The 19,778-nt window shown below is 38.2% G+C and overlaps 3 protein-coding genes and 1 long non-coding RNA gene across 4 annotated transcripts; 2 read left to right on the top strand and 2 right to left on the bottom strand.

Annotated features, from left to right (window-relative positions):
* On the bottom strand, window positions 1-11,165 carry LOC129419492 (uncharacterized). Its single transcript, XR_008636547.2, has 3 exons — window positions 11,091-11,165; window positions 2,054-2,131; window positions 1-127 (listed from the first exon to the last, which is right to left on the bottom strand). It is a non-coding gene; the product is annotated as an uncharacterized lncRNA (long non-coding RNA).
* LOC129419490 (uncharacterized) lies at window positions 56-2,950 on the top strand. The gene is made up of 5 exons (XM_055174624.2): window positions 56-222; window positions 506-683; window positions 922-1,434; window positions 1,595-1,697; window positions 1,822-2,950. The coding sequence occupies exons 1-5, from the start codon at window positions 56-58 to the stop codon at window positions 2,484-2,486; spliced, it is 1,626 nt and encodes a 541-aa protein (XP_055030599.2). The 3' UTR covers window positions 2,487-2,950.
* olfcn1 (olfactory receptor C family, n1) lies at window positions 7,373-10,631 on the top strand. Its single transcript, XM_073853961.1, has 6 exons — window positions 7,373-7,461; window positions 7,546-7,831; window positions 8,146-8,718; window positions 9,053-9,175; window positions 9,366-9,480; window positions 9,594-10,631. Exons 1-6 carry the CDS (start codon window positions 7,373-7,375, stop codon window positions 10,499-10,501), a joined length of 2,094 nt encoding a protein of 697 aa, XP_073710062.1. The 3' UTR covers window positions 10,502-10,631.
* A 4,184-nt stretch (window positions 11,166-15,349) lies between the features above and the next one.
* LOC129419491 (extracellular calcium-sensing receptor-like) lies at window positions 15,350-19,583 on the bottom strand. The gene is made up of 6 exons (XM_055174625.2): window positions 18,706-19,583; window positions 18,283-18,580; window positions 17,210-18,043; window positions 16,866-17,087; window positions 16,448-16,571; window positions 15,350-16,358 (listed from the first exon to the last, which is right to left on the bottom strand). The coding sequence occupies exons 1-6, from the start codon at window positions 18,963-18,965 to the stop codon at window positions 15,466-15,468; spliced, it is 2,631 nt and encodes an 876-aa protein (XP_055030600.2). The 5' UTR covers window positions 18,966-19,583; the 3' UTR covers window positions 15,350-15,465.
* Between the last annotated feature and the right edge of the window lie 195 nt (window positions 19,584-19,778).

Below are 19,778 nucleotides of genomic sequence, written 5' to 3' on the forward strand. Positions count from 1 at the left end.
TATAAATCTAGCAAGCTATCCTAAACAGGACCTCCACACCAACCCAACCTCTGAGATGAGAGGAGCCACTGTGGTTCTACTTGCTCTTCTTACAGGAGCACTGAACCCTTGCTGTAGAGCACCAAGTCTAGGAGATGCAGAGAGACATAATGTGCATAGAGGTGTCAATGTTAACAGAGCCTTTACACATGCAGCAAGTCATGAAACAATGGCATGTAAAGGGTGGGTATAATATGTTTTGAACTTTTAAGTTATTTAACTTTTTAAGTTAATACTTTATGTCACAGTTAAATGTCAATATGTTTGTATGTTAATTTTTCTAACTAATATTATGAAAATTATTATATTATGTGATGTTTTTCATTTCAAAATGTATAAGGTAACTGTGATCATGAAAATGATGATGCTGTGTTTTAATTAATCAAGATTCACTTTTTTCTAAAACATCACTTTTGGAAGTAAATGCAACAAAATAAGTGAATGAGTCTTTTACTATATCTTCTAGATTTTATTTCAGCTGCTTTGTAGAGAAATACTCTACATCTATGAAAAACTTGAAAGTGATCACAGTGCAGTTTTTTTCAATATGCCCTGTCATCTGCTTTTGTGAGCTTCTGAATGAGCAGGAACTGGATGGGCAGCACATACAGGAGCCCAACCAAAACACAGAGTGCTTACATGAGGTGAGCACTGTAAATACAGCAATGCCAGAGTACAAAAGTGTAAAATGATGTTAAATTGTCTGCTTTTAAACACACTTTAGATTTAGCAAAAGGGAAACCTGAGTCAACTGTGTATATCTGTATATGTAAATGTGTATGTTAAACCTGTTTTAAAAGAATAACACAAGGTTGCTCTTGAAACCTCTTTCAATCAGAGTTCTGCTTGCTTGATTCATCTTTTTCTGTCTTTCTTATTTAGGTTACCTATCCATCTTCAAGCTATTGTCTTATGTATGCCCCACACTTTAAACCTATGGACAGTTACTTCTTTTATCTGACTGGTCGGGGAAATATTTCAGACAGTTCCCGAACAAATGGACTTAACATTATCTATGAACTCAATGTCAAAACTCACGCAAGAAGGATGAACTGTGTGTGCTTCATCAAAGTTGATATTTTTATGTCTGAAAATGAGCAGATGAATATCACAGAGAAACTGTGGATGAGAACTGGGGCCTGGTTTGTGTCATCTAACTTTACCAATGAAAACCCCAAATTCCAAGGACTGACTATGTTATTACAAGGCATGAATGTGATAGCTCTCATCTGTACCTCTCCCCGGCTGACAGATTGCTGTAGTGTGTCTTGCTCGATCTGTGTGAGTGCTACTATGCATTGCAAGTGTGTACCGTCACTCCATAGGTCTGTGTGTGTGACCTCCCTTATGGGGGAAAACAGTGACAGCTGCTTTTCCTGTGCTGATATTTTCCAGGTAGAGAAAAAAATCTGCTTTTGTAAATGCTACTGCAACTTGAATTTCTCTCTTTTAGTTAATGACTATACAAATGAAAGCATAAAACACAATACATTAAATGTAAATAGCGAAATATAACATTCCAAGTAAATAATTCATTCTTTTATCTTTCTGACAGTTCATACACATATGGACATATTCACTGCAGCAACAGAGTAAGTTCAACCACATGACTAAAAGTTGCTTCAGATCAGCTATGTTCTTCTGCAAAGATCAAAAAGGTGACCTGTTTTTGATGTGTTTTTAGAATATTAAAGTATTTGCTGGGTTGCTATTCTTAAGAATATGCATGATGAACACTGTTAAATTTATTTGTGTGTTTTTCCATTTCATTTGTGCTCACAGAAAGTCCAGCACAACGTCAGATTTGCACTCAACTACTAAACATTGGTCTGTTTCATCAGTGGATTATGAGAGTGCTGCTGATGATTGTCTCTATGTTTTTTGTTGGCCAGAGAGCAGTTCGGATATATATCAGCTACAAACAAAGACTTACTTGTGTCCACAGAAACCAGAACTCAAATCTAAGTTTTCTGCTGCTCTTTACAGTGTCATGGTGCTCTTTAAATCCACTTACTGTTACTGGGCAATCAACCGGATGTTCCTGCAAACTTCACCACACAGCGTTTGGGATCACTTTTGTCCTCTGTATCACCTGCGTTGTGGGGAAAACAATAGTGGTATTATTGGCATTCAAGGTTATAAGTCCTGGCAGTAATGTTTATACGTTTATAATTATCATAATTGATTTTGTGTTTTGGTTTTCCATACATTCCTCTTGCTTTAATATAATTATGAACTGGTACCAAGATAAAACCCTAGAATGTTATGGGCTTTTAGCAGTTGGTTTCTGTTTCATTTTGCGTTATTTGCTGCTCACTTTAATTCTGACATTTCTTGTATGTACCACACCATTTAAAACAACCTGTTATACAATACTGAATGTCCATGGAGTTATGCGTTTGATGACAGGAATATCACTTAAAAACATTTTTAGGCCACCACATTAAAAAGGTATAACTGGGCCAGCTTAGAAGGTCAGAGCCAAATACAAACTTGTAAATGGTAAAAATAATAATACATTTTTATACAAATAGAAAATATGACACTGATTTCACTAATTTCTGACATTGAAATATCTAAATTCCAATGTATAAAAAGCTATCCAACATTTCTGAGCTAATTTAAACATTTTTTTTGGCATGGTTTCAATTTGGTGTTTTTAAAAATGGCTAAAGCATTGTCAATGTGTAATTTAACCACACAGAAAAAATTATGTTCTGCATTATAAAAACCTGGACCTGATCTAAATATGATGAAGTATAGTATTAATTGTAAAGTCAATATAAACATCTGTATCTGTATGTAACCGTAATAGACTATACTGTTTAAAACATCCTTTTGTATGTGAAACAATGAGACAATAAAGAGACTCCAATCCCGATTATATAAAATATAAATAATATCTGGTAACGAAAACCATTACAAAATAAAAACCAATGTGACTATGAATCTCATATTTTTGCGGTTTACAGTTTTCTATATAAAAACATCCTACATAATGTAAAGACAATTCTGTGAAAATATAACCAAGATATATTTATTACTGACTGAGTAAAGTCATAGATTAATATCAATTAAGTTAAAACTCTGATGCTTCTAATCTCATAATTAAATTATGAGACTTTAGGGCAGTTCACATTTTAACGATAACAGTTTACCATAGATAAGTACAAAGGCTAGATGTCTTACGGCGGAGTATCTAACGTCATCATCTGGCGGCCATCTTACCTCAGACAGCTCGTTCACTCGTATCATTGAGTTTAAAGCAGGTACTGGATGCTTTAACATGTTTAATGAATTTTTTATTTATTTTTAGTATAAGTATGCAGTGTCATAGGTACATCTTTGATGTTTATAACAAACCTGCATCATTAAAACTCAATGCTACAAGTCAGCGAGCGCCCTGTGGTAAGATGACAGCCAAAATGCGGACATTCCAATCAATTGGCCAGCAGCGCATGCGAGACATCTGGCCTTTATACATATCTATGGTTTAAACGGTCAATCTAGTTTGTGTAATCCAACGCCCAAGGTGCATTCACGGAGCTGCTTCTTCGTTTAATGGCCGGTAGCACCAACGTTAAGGTGCATTATCGTGACAATAATGCTCCTTAACGTTGGTGCTACCCACCATTAAACGAAGAAGAATCTGTAAATGCACTTTGGCCAATACTGAAAATGAGTTATTATGGTTTATACCTTTTAAAAAAAAAATTTCAAACAAAATCACATCATTACCCTCAGAAGGCCTTTATTAACCTCATGAAGCCTTGTAGATTATGTCTGTGAAGTATGGGTGCACTTTTTTGGGCTTTAAAGTCATTAGGTGGTCCCTGGTTCCTGTTTATTACTGTAATAAAGCTTGGAAGAGCCAGGACTATTTCCAGTGTAAAAAGCATGTGACGACTTGCCCCAAAGTCATTAAGACAACTTGCCCCAAACTGACATGCGTGCTAATGTTGGCTAAATCTCAAGGTTAGCTTAACATAGCACATCAACTAAAGTAATAAAAGACACGTTATTGTCTCTATTTTGTGCAAAATAATAATTTTTAACATTCACACCTAACAAAGTTGTATTGCATATAATGTAAAGTGCATCTTTTTTACTTTTTAACCAAAATATAAGAAAATTGTGCTAACGTCAGATTAGAGCGATCTTGACCACATGTGAACTAGGGGTGGCACGGTTCACAAAACCCGCGGTTCGGTTCATATCACGGTTTTATGGTCACGGTTCTTGGTTCAGTACGGTTCTTGTTATTTTTTCTTTTAATTTTTTAACACTCCGGAAATGTATTATCTTATTAATGTCTTAATTATCCATAATTTAGGATAACAGTATTAAAAAGTTATATCATGTAATAATGCACAAACTGAATTTGACTTTAAGCACAGTATTGGGACCATCTCTGAGGGAAGCCAGGCGAGATTTTGATACAGCAAGAGGGAAGACATTGATGATTTCAACATGCTTTTTATTTATTTGGCAAAAAATAGACTGTGTATTGCCATCTACATGAACTTATGTGCCTGTTTAGCACACAAAGATAATTTTTATTTATCAAACTGCCAACTTCATGTCAGGATGTGGAGGTGGATAGAACCCAATCGCAGACAGCTCTTAACTAAAAGACGTTTATTGTAACATAAAAACCCTCGAGGGGGCAAACAATGACAGAACTAGAAAATAATCAAGACAAAACAGATCACACGACATGGTATCATAGATACACAATGAACCGGCACAGGACAGCAAACACAAGGGCTTTAAATAGGGAAAACTAAACTAGGGAACAATGACAAACAGGTGGAGGGAATTAACTTATCAAGAGTTAACAAGGAAACAGGAGGGTAAGGTTAAGACTAAAGACAGGAGAGCATGCGGTACACCAAACATAAACACAGACCACATGACTTTCCACACAGACACAGAACACGTATACGGGGGTGTCAGGATCCCGGCACCAGAAACAAGACAAAATACACTTAATAACATTCGGGATCCTGACACTACCCTTCCCTTAAGGGTTGCCACATGGCAACCCAACACAACAGTACATGACAAAAACAATAAACAAAGTCCAACGGCCAGAAGGCCGACAGTGCCCAATGTCCGGACCCCCGAAAACAAGAAGGCGGGACAGACGGTCTCCGCCCAGGAAGTGGGCCCGGAACCCAGCACCGCTCGGCCCGCCGACCCCGAACAGGACACAGGACATGCCGTACAGGAACGCTCGCGGGGCTCACTGACCAGTGAGCATCCCGGAGCTGCTGGCCGATCCTCTGTCGCGGGGCTCGCTGAACAGAGCTCCGTCGCGGTGACAGTCCGACGTGCAAACACTCCCACGGGATCCGCCGACCAGGAACTTCCCGCGAATCTCACCTTCCTGGCACTTATCCGCGGGGCTCACCGACCAGCACACTCCCGTGGGGCTCGTCGATCCGGATCTGTCCCGCGGAGCTCCCCGAACAGGAACACTCCCGCGAAGCTCGTCGACCAGTAGCCCTACCGAAGACGCCACCGATCAGGAACACACCCGCGGGGCTCACAGCACGGCCACAGGAACACAACGGCACAGACAACGGCAGGACGGGGCAGGACTGGACTGACATCAGGACTGGACGGACAACAGCAGACTCGACGACATCAGGTAAAAAACAAAACAAAAGAGCTGTCTGCTGGGTTCCAGAATGGCCGGTTCATTCTGTCAGGATGTGGAGGTGGATAGAACCCAATCGCAGACAGCTCTTAACTAAAAGACGTTTATTGTAACATAAAAACCCTCGAGGGGGCAAACAATGACAGAACTAGAAAATAATCAAGACAAAACAGATCACACGACATGGTATCATAGATACACAATGAACCGGCACAGGACAGCAAACACAAGGGCTTTAAATAGGGAAAACTAAACTAGGGAACAATGACAAATAGGTGGAGGGAATTAACTAATCAAGAGTTAACAAGGAAACAGGAGGGTAAGGTTAAGACTAAAGACAGGAGAGCATGCGGTACACCAAACATAAACACAGACCACATGACTTTCCACATAGACACAGAACACGTATACGGGGGTGTCAGGATCCCGGCACCAGAAACAAGACAAAATACACTTAATAACATTCGGGATCCTGACACTTCAGTGTAGCTCTAAGATTTATCACTGAGAGGCTGCTTAAATATATGTGGACGAGAGAGAAACATAATGTTTACACCTGTAGTATTTAAATCCGTCTCTTTTGTCCACTTTTGACCACTTCTGTCCTGATTACTTTGAGGGGCAATTTATGAAATAAGATTGCGCAACTTTCACACGCTAGCAAAATGAAACTACGCAGAAATCAGCCGCTTTTGTTTTATCAATGAAAGGCTAAAAATAGCGCTGTGGCAGAAGTCAGAAAAGACGTAAAACAATTGTGTTCAGTACCTCAGATTAGATAAATGGGCGGAGAGAAGGCTGTCGCATGTGGCTGTTCGAACACATTCAACCCATAAACTGCAGTTCTATCTATTGTTTTATTTCCGCTGTCATCATAGGTAACATGAAATAAAAAAAATTCCACACACCAAACTTATACGACACTGGCGCATCCTCCAACTCCGGGCAGCCTTCCTTCCCACTTCCCATTTCAACACGTAACATGACCTGCAGCACTCACTATCCACACCAGTCACCTCCTCTTTCGTGCGATTCCCGAAAGGGAAACATGATATCTGAGGTCACATACAGGGCATGAGGCTACATTGCGCATGCCATGAACCGTTGAACCGTGCGACGCACACACGCTCCGAACCAAGACAAGCGAACCGAACGGTTCAGATTTTTTTCATGAACCGTACCACCCCTAATGTAAACACAAAGTTGACTATGAAAGAAATCGTCACACAAAGTGGCTGTTTGAGTTTTGAGATAGAGCCTCTAGTGTTGGAGTTATGAACAGTGTGACAACTTACTCCACTCTGCCCTGCATATAAAAAGTGGGAATGAACACAAACAAATTCACAAATGTCAACACACAAAAACTGTCTAAAATAACTATGTGCACAGTCATCATTCATATATGAAATTGTAACTCTTGTAAAGTGTGCCCATATTACAACACCAGCTCATCTGGGAATATATGACACTCTAACTGAAAAAACAGCCAGCAATAATGGGTCAATATTAACTATGGGTAAGAGCCAACCTTATTCTTATTTGAGTTCACATTCAGCCATGGGAAGGGTTTATATTTTGCTACTTCTCTGTCTGCTATACATACACACGGGCTTCACGTGCCAGCTGCTTGATAAATTTAAAATGCCTTATATTTTCAAACCTGGGGACATCATGATTGGAGGAATTTTTCCCATTTTTAACAAACAAGAAACTGTAATTGCCTCATTTGAAAGAAAAACCGAAAGAGTTAATTGTAGCGGGTAAGTTTAAAACATGCTTGTGATTCAAACATTATCATCAAAAGTTATGCATTCTTTATCACTCTTCTCAAATCTTCCACACAGATTTGACCTACGTGCTTTCCGCTGGATTCAAGTCATGATGTTTGCGATAGACGAGATAAACCGGGATGAGTTTTTGCTTCCTAACATTTCTTTGGGATATAAAATAATTGACTCTTGTGCTTCTCCCACAAATGTTTTACGTGCTGCTCTCACACTGGTGAGGGAGCAGGACAAAGAGGAAACTACACCTCAGTGTCACCTTCCTATGACAGCTCTTGTAGCTGAATCAGGATCGTCGCAGTCCTTGGCAGTTGCCGGGACACTTGGGCCATTCAGAGTGCCAATGGTAAAATGAATCATTCTTGCATCTTTTAAAATATTTTAACTGCTCTTCAAAGGGCATTTACATAATCAACCTTTTAGATTTCACGCCAGCCAAACCATTATGACTTTCTTTCATTCATGGAACAAAAAAGAAGAAATGTTTTAATCTGAAGAGTTAAATGGGAAGTCAATAACATTCAATTCAGAAACTTTCAATGGAAGAAAGTAAGTCATACCGGTTCAATAGAATGTGAGTGAATGACGACTAGCATTTTATGTAAAACTGTGCCTTTAATACCGCATCAAAGTCGACTATATTTTATTTATTTACTCTAGGTAAGCTACTTTTCAACATGTGCATGTCTAAGTGACAGAAGTAAATATCCCTCATTTTTTCGTACAATTCCAAGTGACTACTACCAGGCAAAGGCTTTGGCCTCTCTTGTACAAAGACACGAATGGACCTGGATCGGAGCTTTACAGTCTGACAATGATTATGGAAGAAATGGAATCTCAGCCTTCACAAAAGAAGTTGAAAAAATGGGAGTTTGCATTGCATTTGTTGGCACGATTTTAAGGACATATCCCCCGAGTAAAATCAACGAAGTTGTTGAATTAATAAAGCAATCTACAGTAAAAGTGATTCTGGCATTTGTGCCAGAGGGAGATCTCTATCCTTTAATGAAAGAAGTTGTGAGACAAAACATCACAGGAATACAATGGATAGCAAGTGAAGCCTGGGTAACTGCAGCAAGGCCCTCTACCCCAGAAATGTTTAAGTCTTTTGGAGGGACAGTTGGATTTGTGGTACGAAAGATGGCTATACCCAAGCTGGGACCCTTTTTGAAAAACATAAGTCCTTACTCTACTTCACAATCTGCTTTTGTCAGTGACTTTTGGGAAACGATGGTTGGCTGTAAACCTTGTCTTAATTGTGCAGCACTATCTGCAAACCTTACACTTGATAACCAAGTGTGTAAAGGAGATGAAAAACTTAATTACACAGATAAATTTTTTGATGTAACACAATTGAGAGTAACATATAATGTCTATCAAGCTGTATATGCAATTGCACATGCCATTCATAAATTGCTATTTTGCAAAACAGATCAAAATAATCTCATAATACAGTGTCTGAACATATCACAGATAACTCCTAAACAGGTGAGCAAAAATATATAGGGTATGAACTGTTAAAATATGTTATTTAATAGTTAACTAATTTACTGTTTTGTACTTTAAGGTCAACGATCGCTTGCAGAAGGTGAATTTTGTAGATGAATACGGTGAAAAGGTGTTCTTTGATGAGAATGGAGATCCACCTGCATCCTATGAGCTCATAAACTGGCAGCTAAGAGATGGAGAGGTACAACATGTTGCAGTGGGCTATTTCAGCACCTCCACAGATGGAACATTTAAACTTAAAGTTACAGAGGATGACATCCACTGGAACACAGGCCATTTGGTATCTAAAATATGGTATTTATAGTACACATAGTTATAGTTTACTTTTATTGTGAATTGTCTAACACATGTTCACTTGTCAGATACCAAAGTCTGTTTGCACAGGCGTCTGCCCAAATGGCACAAGAAAAGCACAAATTAAAGGACAGCCAGTGTGCTGCTTTGACTGCATCCCATGTGCTGATGGTTCAATATCAAATACAACAGGTGCCGTTTTTTTTTTATTCACCTGTACTGCCTATTGTATAACATATCTAGGGTCACCAATTAAACCAACATCAGGATTTGTTTTTGTTTTTCTGTCCACTGTATAGGAGCAGCAGACTGCATTCTCTGTCCTGAAGAATACTGGTCAAACGAAAGACGAGACGAGTGTATCATAAAAACCACAGAGTTTCTATCGTATACAGAAACAATGGGGATAATTCTGACAGCTCTCTCATTATTTGGTGCCAGTATTACTTTAGCCACAATTATCATTTTCATCCACTTTCGAGAAACACCTATAGTTAAAGCTAACAATTCAGAGCTGAGCTCTTTATTACTTGTTTCTCTTTTCTTTTGCTTCCTCTGTCCACTTACGTTTATTGGTGAACCAACAGTCTGGTCATGCATGCTACGTCACACAGCATTCGGGGTTACTTTTGCGCTGTGTATTTCTTGTGTTTTGGGGAAAACCATAGTAGTTGTCACTGCTTTCAGAGCCACACAACCAGGAAATAATATGGCTGGAAGATTTGGGCCAGTTCAACAAAGAATTATTGTGTTCTCATGTACTGCGATTCAAATAGTCATCTGTGTACTGTGGCTTAAAATTAACCCACCGTTTCCTGATAAAGCTCTGAGGTATAACAATAAAAAAATCATTTTAGAATGCAACACGGGATCAGACGCTGCATTTTATGCAGTTTTAGGATACATCAGCCTACTTGCTGCAGTCTGTTTGGTTCTGGCATTTTTAGCTAGGAAACTACCAGATAATTTTAATGAGGCCAAATTTATCTCTTTCAGTATGTTTATTTTTTGTGCCGTCTGGGCAACATTTATACCTGCCTATATCAGTTCACCTGGTAAATACACAGTTGCAGTAGAGATTTTTGCAATTTGGTCATCTGCCTTTGGCTTATTGTTGAGTATATTTTTGCCAAAATGTTACATTATTCTCATAAAACCAGAGAGGAATACTAAAAAACACATGATGGGAAAAGTTAAAAAGATCTTGAGGTAGATATTTAACATCATGTTATTTTTACTGGTGGCCATCAGTGTAAATGTAATTATAAAAAATGAAAAGAAAAAGCAGCTTTTATTAATCTGTATTTGAATGTCTCTGTAGATCTTAAAGGCTGTGAACTTGTTAACCTAGGTGTGTAAATAATTTCTGGTATTATATAAAATGTCTTTTATTTTCAATAAACAATACTGTTTCGAACATTCTGGAATTGTCTGCAAACACACAATAATACCAGATTCCAGTTATGTGTGTTTGTGCACAAGGCACAAAACATACTGTAGAGAAGCATTAATATCACTATAATTGCAATGCAATAATAAAATCTAGAGTTTATATATGAATGACTGAACCTTAAACTATTCAATTTCACAAGAGGAAATTTCATCAGGCCATTTTGTTTCCCCTACCCAGTATTACTGTCACTTCCACAAATCCCATCACAGGTAAAAGTGATGTTGACTATAAAAACAAAACAAAAAAAACTGCAAAGGCCAACATACAATATGACATAAGAAATCATATTGTTATTGTTATCATATTGATATTGTTATCACCATATGACCAACTGTAAGGGAGCACTCACAGAGATGGTTCTTCTGATCTAACACTGGTTTCACTTCTGGTACACTTCTTGTACTGGTCCTGTCTGTTGCATTCCAGTGTTTTGGATCACCGCTGTTATTCTAGAGGAAAAAATTGTGTTAATTTTCTACAGGGCTACAGACGTTAAAAAATCTCATGAAGGTACTGTTTTTTATCTCAATTTAACAAAAAAGTAAAACACTGCAAAGCCTGTCACATGTATTTGCTTTATCACCACTACATTTGCTTTATCAACATCCAAAATACTGATGTATTTAAAAAATGAATACTGAATATGTTTTACATTTAATATGCAATTCTGTGCTTAGCTTGTTAAATTGTGAGAGTGAGAAGAGAGAGACGTGTGCTTCTCATTTTAAGTTTTTTTTTAAACAGTCATACAAATAGACATACGAAACTGGTTAAAAAGACCACTATCTAATGTTATGGATAAACTGTAGAAAATCTTGCACAGGCGCTGTCTCCGATCCAACAACCAGGGGATTTGTTTACGTGTTGTCAACTGAAATTGAAATTCAAAACTATTCCAGATTTTGTGATTTACTTTATCAGAAAGCCCATGATAGTGGTTCATTACAAATGCAGGCCATCTAGTTTGTGTTATTCTAGTCCTATGGACATATTTGTTCATTGTTGGAGGACATAAGTAACGAGTGCACTGTAAAAAAAAATGCGGCATGAAGTTTAAACAACTTAATTATGCAAGTCAATTCAACCTACTTTTTAAAGTTTTGACTTGTGATTAGTTATAAGCATAAATTATAACTTAAGGAGCACCTATTGTACAATTTTACGTTTTTAAATTTCCTTTGGTGTGTAAGTGTGTATTAGTACATGTAAACGATATACAAAAGGTGCATACCCCAAAGTAAACGATGATGTGAGTTATCGTCTCCGACGTAAATCTCTTTTCTTGGACTACAACAAACACACAAATTGTAGGCAACAGTTTACTTCCTGGGGTTGGTGATCTAGACAAGACTGACATTATCATAATGTTTTATCATAATTTATCCTGCTTCGGACTTACAGTCTGTAAGTTAACTCCTGTTAGCAATGCATTGTAACAGAATCTTTCAAACATGGTGGTAAATAGCGTCACATTTCCAGCTGACCTCAGAGGGGGACACAATCAGGGACACAGAGCTTTTCAAATCCGTGCGTTTCAGGAAGAGAGTGAAATCTGGAGCTACAAAAATGTACAGTATAGGGATGGGATGTTTACCGGTTTCATGGTTAACCATGATAAAATGTCCTGACGGTTAGTATTATCATTTAAAATGTAATTATCATTACAACCGTATTTGATTACCGTGATTTTGAAAACTCGCGGTAAATCCTGTCCAGCCAGAATCAGCTTGACGCAGGCGCGCGCATGCAACATTGGTTTTTGACCGAGAAGGCGTGGCGGAAGGCAGTAACAGGTGCACTGTGTTTTAATGCGTTGCTTATGTGTGCATTTGATGTTCTTATTTAAGGTACTGTTCATTAAAACAGGTTCATCTCAGAGCTCCATGTTAATGTTTATTTAATGCAGGGGTGTCCAATACAACCAGTGGATCGCAAATGCAATGCCGGTAGATCGCACACACATAAGTAAATAACTGTGTATGCTGCTCCACGCCTCCACGAGCTTTGGAAAACAAAGCGCCAAATTTGCATTATGGTCTAAGAAACAAGTCTTTTTGCGTTTCTGCGCATTTCTTCTCAAGTGCGTTTTTATAAATCTGGATGCTCATTCTTGCAATCATCCAGTAGTTGATCCACACGCACGGTGTATGTGCCCGCGAGCGACGAATGAGAGAGAGAGAGAGAGAGAGAGAGAGAGAGAGAGAGAGAGAGAGAGAGAGAAATGCTTCTGATAATGTTGTCATTTTCTATTTTATTTCATCAAAACTGCATCTCCTCTATTCTGCTATAAGGAGCACTCGGCATGTACTCAAGGATTTTTTTTAACTCCTCAAAAAGAATGGAGTAATGGTGACAGCCCTAAATTCAACATAGAGACCCTGCTGAAAAAAACAGCATACCAGCATATGTTGTGTTTTGGTGCTGGTTTGCTAGTGAACACCAGCTAAACCAGCATCAAACCAGCATCAGCACCAGAATTAGCATGAGCTAAACCAGCATCAAACCAGCATTAGCACCAGCTAAACCAGCACCAAACCAGCATTAGCACCAGCATCCCATGCTGGTCATACCAGTAAGACCAGCATATGTTGTGTTTTGGTGCTGGTATGCTGGTGACCACCAGCTAAACCAGCATCAAACCAGCATAGACCAGCACAATTCCCATGCTGGTCCATGCTGGTGTGATGCTGTTTTTTCAGAAGGGCGATAGTCCTCCTAACACACATTTAAAGTGTTATTAAAAAAATGTAACAGTGTTTTGTTTAAAAAAATGTTTTTAGCAGGTAGGTCTTGTCGGCTTTATCATTTTAAAAGTAGATTTTTTAAAAAATTTGAGATTTTTTGCCACAAAAAAAAGGCTGGACACCCCTGATTTAATGTTTATGCTTAAAAAAGTGCATATAGCTGCTAATTGTATTTGTTGTTTGCTGATTTTCAAAAATAAAACTTGTTAAAATGTTTTCAGTGTGTGTATCGGTTCTTTTTGAACATTTCCATCTCAATTTAAGAAAAACCATGATAATATTGATAACCGTGATAACTTTGGTCACTTTAATCATGATATGAAATTATTTTCTAACCGTCCCATCCCTAGTACAGTATGTGAAAAATAATGTGTTTTTAAACCATAAACCTCGCGAACACATTGTATTATACCAAAAACACAAAATAACATTGTTTTTAGCAACGAAATAGGTGCGGATCTTCGTTTATTTTATCCAAGTGGTGACCCGCCGGGCTCCGTATGTTAGTTATTTTGTTTTGGGTCATTTTCACTACTTAATCATACTTTTACAGGAAATATCTTGGTTAAATTACTTTTACTGCAATGAGGCAATGGTAAATGTGTGATGGCTAGGATTCACAAAAAATACTATGGTAAAACTATGGTGAATTTTTCCAGGGATTGCTGTTCAAGCAAACTAACTTCAGTGCTACTTCGTGTTGTGATTAAACTCGATTAACGTTACTTACAGTTCAGTCAACTCTGTTGTAACAGCATGCGCGTCGAGTATAAACACATCTCGTCTATTTTAGGAGGTGTCCGTGCACTTATTTGAGAGTGAGACCCGCGCTGTAATCATCTTCGTGATGTTGATCCCGCGCGGCGCAGTTCGGCACATGACATCATGGTAACGTGAGAGTGACTCCAAGAGCGGTAGGCTTTTGAACAGCTCTCGCGGAACTTTGATGTCATAGCTCGATTGGTCTGCGCAGTGCTGCATGCCGTCGAACACATAGAAAATGTGCCCGCCATGACGTCCGTTCAGGGCGAATAGCTGGGTTGCTCGGCGACGTCATTAACTGGTTGCGCGCAGAAAAACAGATCCAACTAAAACCAAGTTTTATTTAAATACAAACAATAAAAAACGCTTCAATAATTACGGCGCATTCACACGGGGCGTAAGCATTAACGCTTAACGGAAGGCTTGTCTGAAGCGTGGCCAACAGCCAATCACAGTGGCCGCTACACATGCTCCGTTCTTCCATAAACGTAATTGGCTGGCTCTGTCTAGGTAATTTGCATAAGGTGATCTGATTGGCTGACGCACGCGTTGCCGCTTGAAAAGTTGAGATATGTTCAAATTCTGCCGCGAGCAACGGCACTGACGCGGCGCTGACGGATCCACAATTCAGTTCGGCAACGCATGACATCACCCATTAAAAGTGAATGGGAAGCGTTACTCGTAATATTTATTATTTATTTAAAAACGTCATCAAGCCTGGTTTATTTAAGTTAACATTTGCAAGGCTTAAGCATATTACAACAATTTACGATTAAATAAGAATAATAGTCAACTTTATAATTGTTAATATTGATTATGTATGTTTAAAGTTGGCACGAAAAATGCAACTGGCGTTAAAAAAACGTAGGCTACACATTTTATGCATAAAAATATTTTCTTAATTATTATCTTTAATTTATTTGATTTTTCTGCCACCTTGATATATTTAATATTGACTGAGTAGATCAGGTCATAACTCAAATCAGAGTGAAATTAATGATTGAAATGAAACTTTGAAATCTCATAAATTGAGACTTGAGCCTGTTTCACAGGTAGGGTCACATATAATAAATAACAACAACAAAATCGTGTGTTTGGAAGTTTAATAAACAAGTTACTCAAGTTACATTTTGTTGTCAAGTGACAAATGTGGCGGCTGTGTAAATTTCACACACACATACAACTAGACTGGTACTTTAAGTGTTTATGGTATGCGTACTATTTCATCATTTTCTTTTTGTCATTTTTTTCAGGTTGCAGTAATACAATATAACATTTAGGTGCAAATATACACAACAGAAGAGCAAAGGCAGAAGCTAGAATAGCAAATACATGAACAGCAACCATATACTTTCCACGTGTGCTCACATAAACTGGAATGAAGGTGATCCACACTGCAAAAAATATAAACATGCTGAATGTGATAAATTTAGCCTCGTTGAAGTTATCAGGTAGTTTTCTGGCTAAAAATGCCATTAAGAAACACAGGCAGGCAAGGACGCCAATATATCCTAGCACACACCAAAATCCAAATTCGGATCCTACAGCACATTCGACAATTAAAGTTGCACTCATAAACTTGGTGTTAAGTGAAGCAAAAGGGGGCTTTGTTGTTAACCATATGATGCAAATAAGTGCTTGCACAAAAGTGCACAGGATTACACTTGATCTTTGTTTAGCAGGACCAAACCACTTCATGACATTACTGCCAGGGAGGGTGGCCCTAAAAGCCATTAAAACAACCACGGTTTTTGCAAGGATACATGAGATACAAAGAGCAAAACTGATTCCGAAGGCTGGATACCGAATCCGGCATAACCAATCAGTGGGCTTCCCTATAAATGTGAGACTAATCAGAAAGCATGCACAGAGGAACAACAAGAGAAGGAAACTTAGCTCCATATTATTTCCTCGAATGACCGGAGTCTTCCTGTACATTATAAACACACCAAGCACTGCTAATGTTGCACAGGCCCCGAAAACTGACACTACCCATAAAACCATTCCCAATGGCTCCAGAAAGGACAAAAACTCTAAAGTTTTGGGAATGCAATGGTCTTGAGCTTGATTTGGCCATGTCTCCTTTGAACATATCAGGCACTTAATTGAGTCTGTGAAAACATTAAGGTAAAAGGAAACGTATAATACAAATTTACTCAGAAATAAATTGTAAATTGTAGGGCTGTAATGACATCTACACCTGTTTGATTACTGATTTCTCCTTCAGCACATGGTATACAGTCAAAGCAGCAGAGTGGTTTTCCTTTCTGCCGAGCCTTCCTGAAGCCTGGCAGGCAACTTTTACTGCACAGTGATTCTGGGGCCTGATAACCACAGCAGACGTAGCAGTGTACTACAGTACATAATCTAAACTCTAATTAATCAAACATATATTACAGTGCTAAAAACATTATATGTAAAATTGTCAGAATTATTCATTATGTTGTATTAGCTACTTTTTATGTCTAATGCAAAATGTAATAAGCATAACTGACATCACATTTACATTTAAACTTACAGAATTGGATATTGCTTAGTTTACACATAAACATTAGATAAAGTTGTATGAAAAGCAAAAAAAGCAAGCAGTATCTGGTGATGAGTGGGATGGCACACACCTTCTCTCCTCTGTGCCACATAATTATTGGCTCATCTATTACCAGATCTTTGTCCTCATCGAGGGAAGCATCATAGAAGCCCACCCTCACCAGCTGAAGGGAACCATCAGGGGCTCTTTGCCAGTTTATCAGATCATAGGATGCAATAGGGTCACCATTGTCATCAAATCGAACCTCTTCTCCTAATATTGTGAAATTTGTTTGTTTCATGTAGTGCAAGAGCTTGGATGAAAGTTAAGTGACAGGATGATTTAAAGTAAAGAAGTAATTCAAATAAATAAATCTTAATATTTATAGATCTGATTCATATAATGCTAAATATAAACATTATAAAGTTCACACACCTGCCATGACAGAATGGGATACAGACTCCCGCATGTCCCATTCTGAAAAGGGCCTTTTCCTGGGAGACATGTGTTCATATCATGTAGTGCATGTGCTATTAGATACACAGCTTTGTAAACATTGTAAGAGACTCTGAGTTGTGAAACATCTAAATAAAGGGTGTACACATCATCCAGGCTCTCACTGCCATTGCAGGGTGGCCAGTTCTGTGCCCCTTCTCCATGTACATGAGTATTTAAAGATCCATTCAGGTGACAGTGGAAAGTCTCTTCCCATAACTCAGAAAGAAAATGGGATGTTTGTGCAACTGAAACACTTACTGTCCTCAGATAACTACCAAGATGTGGAATTTCAGCCCTTCGTATGGCAAACCCCAAAGTTCCTTTTAACAAATCACCAAAACTGTCCCATAGTGCTTGTGATGTGGCCCAGGCTTCACTAGCAATCCACTGAAGATGTGTAACATTTTGTCGTCTGCATTCTGTTAGGATACTATGCAGATCTGATTCCACAGAGAAATTCAGTATGACTGTGGCAGAAGAGGCTTTTAAAATGTTCACAAGCTCCTCAACGGCATCTTTAATGGGAGCAACAGGATAAAAGTGGACATAAGCAGGACAAATATTAAATCTTTCTGACTCTTTCAGGAAGAGCTGGACGGCAAAGCGAGCATAGTCATTATTCACACCGATCACCCCGACCCATGTCCACTGAAAATAATGGAAAAGTTTTACTAAAGCTTTTATCTGAAAAACATCACTTGGCATTGTGCGCATGAATGTTGGAAACTCTCTCTTGTTACTGAGACAGGAACAGGATGCAAAGTAGCTCACCTGAAATCAATTAAAAAACACATCATTTTAGTAAGGTTAAAACTGCACCTAATAAACTTCAAAGTAACTCTCAATCTGTTATCTATGATGGTTACAATTATCAAAATAATATATATTATATAAAAATATGCTAAATTGCAGAGTTGCACAATGTTTATTTTATGCATAAGTCTACATAATAATGTGACCATATTAATGCATCACAGCCACTATAACACAAACAAATAATTTTAATTTACCAAAGGTATCTTAAAAGATCCTAGAGTTCTTAAAACAGCCATGGATATTCCTGATGCAGCGTCTCCCACTATTACAGGACTGGGTTGTTTTTCTGTGTCTTCACAGCTTTGTCTACTGCCTTTCTCTGGCTGTCCATTGACCAGTAGAAGAGATCTCTTTACAGATACGGGTATGTCATCACAGCTGTCTCTGATGTGGTAGCCCAGAGACACATTTGGCAAGAGGTCCTGCCGCTGGTTTATTTCTTTTACTGCAAAGATCATCGTCTGCATCCACCTTAGTGCTCTAGGGGTAAAGCTGCAAAAGATTTTACAAACACTTGTATTGAAAATATCGCATAACTACAACACAAAAAAAAAAACATGCAACGAGATAAAATTACAATTTGCAAACTACTTTTAAAAGATGAAATTATAACACACAATTTATACTCTGTTGGCATGGGTTTGGTCCTGAATAATAAATCAGATGATGATACAGGGCTGAAATGCAAAGGAAAAAGCCCCCCTAAAACAACATCTCCCTTTTGGTAAAAACTGAGAGTATCCTCATCTCCCTGATACATGCACTTGTCTTTGCTTTTAGATTGACTCTGCACACCAGTAGACAGCAGAAGGCAAAATGTGAGCAGAGTTGCATAGAGCTGTGCCATAACTGACACAGACAAATGTAGCTGGTGCATGGGGACAGAATATATAGGAAATCTGTTATTGAGGCATGACGTTAACTTTCATGGGGAATCTCACAAACCAATAACGTAGCAATTGTATTTGTTATGTCAGTTCATGAAAACTACAGTCATGGTTTCAGATTTTTTCCTGATAAAGTTGGTAAGGTAATGTTGTTATGATATTTAAACCGCTACCATAACATCAAGTTTCTCATCACAGCATTTTGTTTTGAAGTTGCATGTATGTTAACATTAATTTAATATTGCTTATTTCCCCGGAACCCTTGTTAAGAAAATGTATACATTTAATAAATTGTAAGTCACTTTGAATTAAAGTGTTAGGGATTAATGGTTTATAGGTTAATTTAGATTTTAAAAATGTAGAACTGAAAAGCACTTTTTGACTGGTCAGTTTTTTTGGAAGTCACAACCAACAGATCATCACGCTTTGAAGTATTCAGGGTGGCGCAATGCAGCAGAACAGAACCGAGTGATCTGTTATATACAGTGGAATTGACCGACAAGGCCTTTTGTTAAAGCACTATAAATGCTCATGCTACCATGAATTTTATTCGCTATATTCATCTGAATGTTAAAGATATCATGTATTTATGTGTTATATTCTGTTATCACAAAATTCCGTGGGATAGTCACAGAATTTTTTGCTCATTTTTCCGTGGCATTCTCATTGATCTCCGCATTTTTCCGTGGCCCTGCCACGTGGCCCTGCCACGGATTGTCTTTTCCGTGGCATTCTCACGGATTGGTTACTCTATTTTCTTACCATTGTCGCTTCGGTTTAGGGTTAGATTTACATTAAATTAC

The sequence above is a fragment of the Misgurnus anguillicaudatus genome, chromosome 15, assembly GCF_027580225.2.
Source record: "Misgurnus anguillicaudatus chromosome 15, ASM2758022v2, whole genome shotgun sequence".
NCBI classification, from domain to species: domain Eukaryota; kingdom Metazoa; phylum Chordata; class Actinopteri; order Cypriniformes; family Cobitidae; genus Misgurnus; species Misgurnus anguillicaudatus.

Excerpts from the sequence above, each read along its gene's own strand:
- olfcn1 (XM_073853961.1), top strand. The coding sequence starts at position 7,373 with ATGATTGGAGGAATTTTTCCCATTTTTAACAAACAAGAAACTGTAATT. Across the intron at positions 7,832-8,145 it reads GGCCATTCAGAGTGCCAATG|GTAAGCTACTTTTCAACATG; the intron begins GTAAAATGAATC and ends TATTTACTCTAG. Across the intron at positions 9,481-9,593 it reads TTCAATATCAAATACAACAG|CAGACTGCATTCTCTGTCCT; the intron begins GTGCCGTTTTTT and ends GTATAGGAGCAG.
- LOC129419490 (XM_055174624.2), top strand. The coding sequence starts at position 56 with ATGAGAGGAGCCACTGTGGTTCTACTTGCTCTTCTTACAGGAGCACTG. Across the intron at positions 223-505 it reads GAAACAATGGCATGTAAAGG|ATTTTATTTCAGCTGCTTTG; the intron begins GTGGGTATAATA and ends TATATCTTCTAG. Across the intron at positions 1,698-1,821 it reads CTTCTGCAAAGATCAAAAAG|AAAGTCCAGCACAACGTCAG; the intron begins GTGACCTGTTTT and ends TTGTGCTCACAG.
- LOC129419491 (XM_055174625.2), bottom strand. The coding sequence starts at position 18,965 with ATGCACCAGCTACATTTGTCTGTGTCAGTTATGGCACAGCTCTATGCA. Across the intron at positions 18,581-18,705 it reads ATGCCAACAGAGTATAAATT|CTTTACCCCTAGAGCACTAA; the intron begins GTGTGTTATAAT and ends AATCTTTTGCAG. Across the intron at positions 16,359-16,447 it reads AGAAATCAGTAATCAAACAG|ACTCAATTAAGTGCCTGATA; the intron begins GTGTAGATGTCA and ends ATGTTTTCACAG.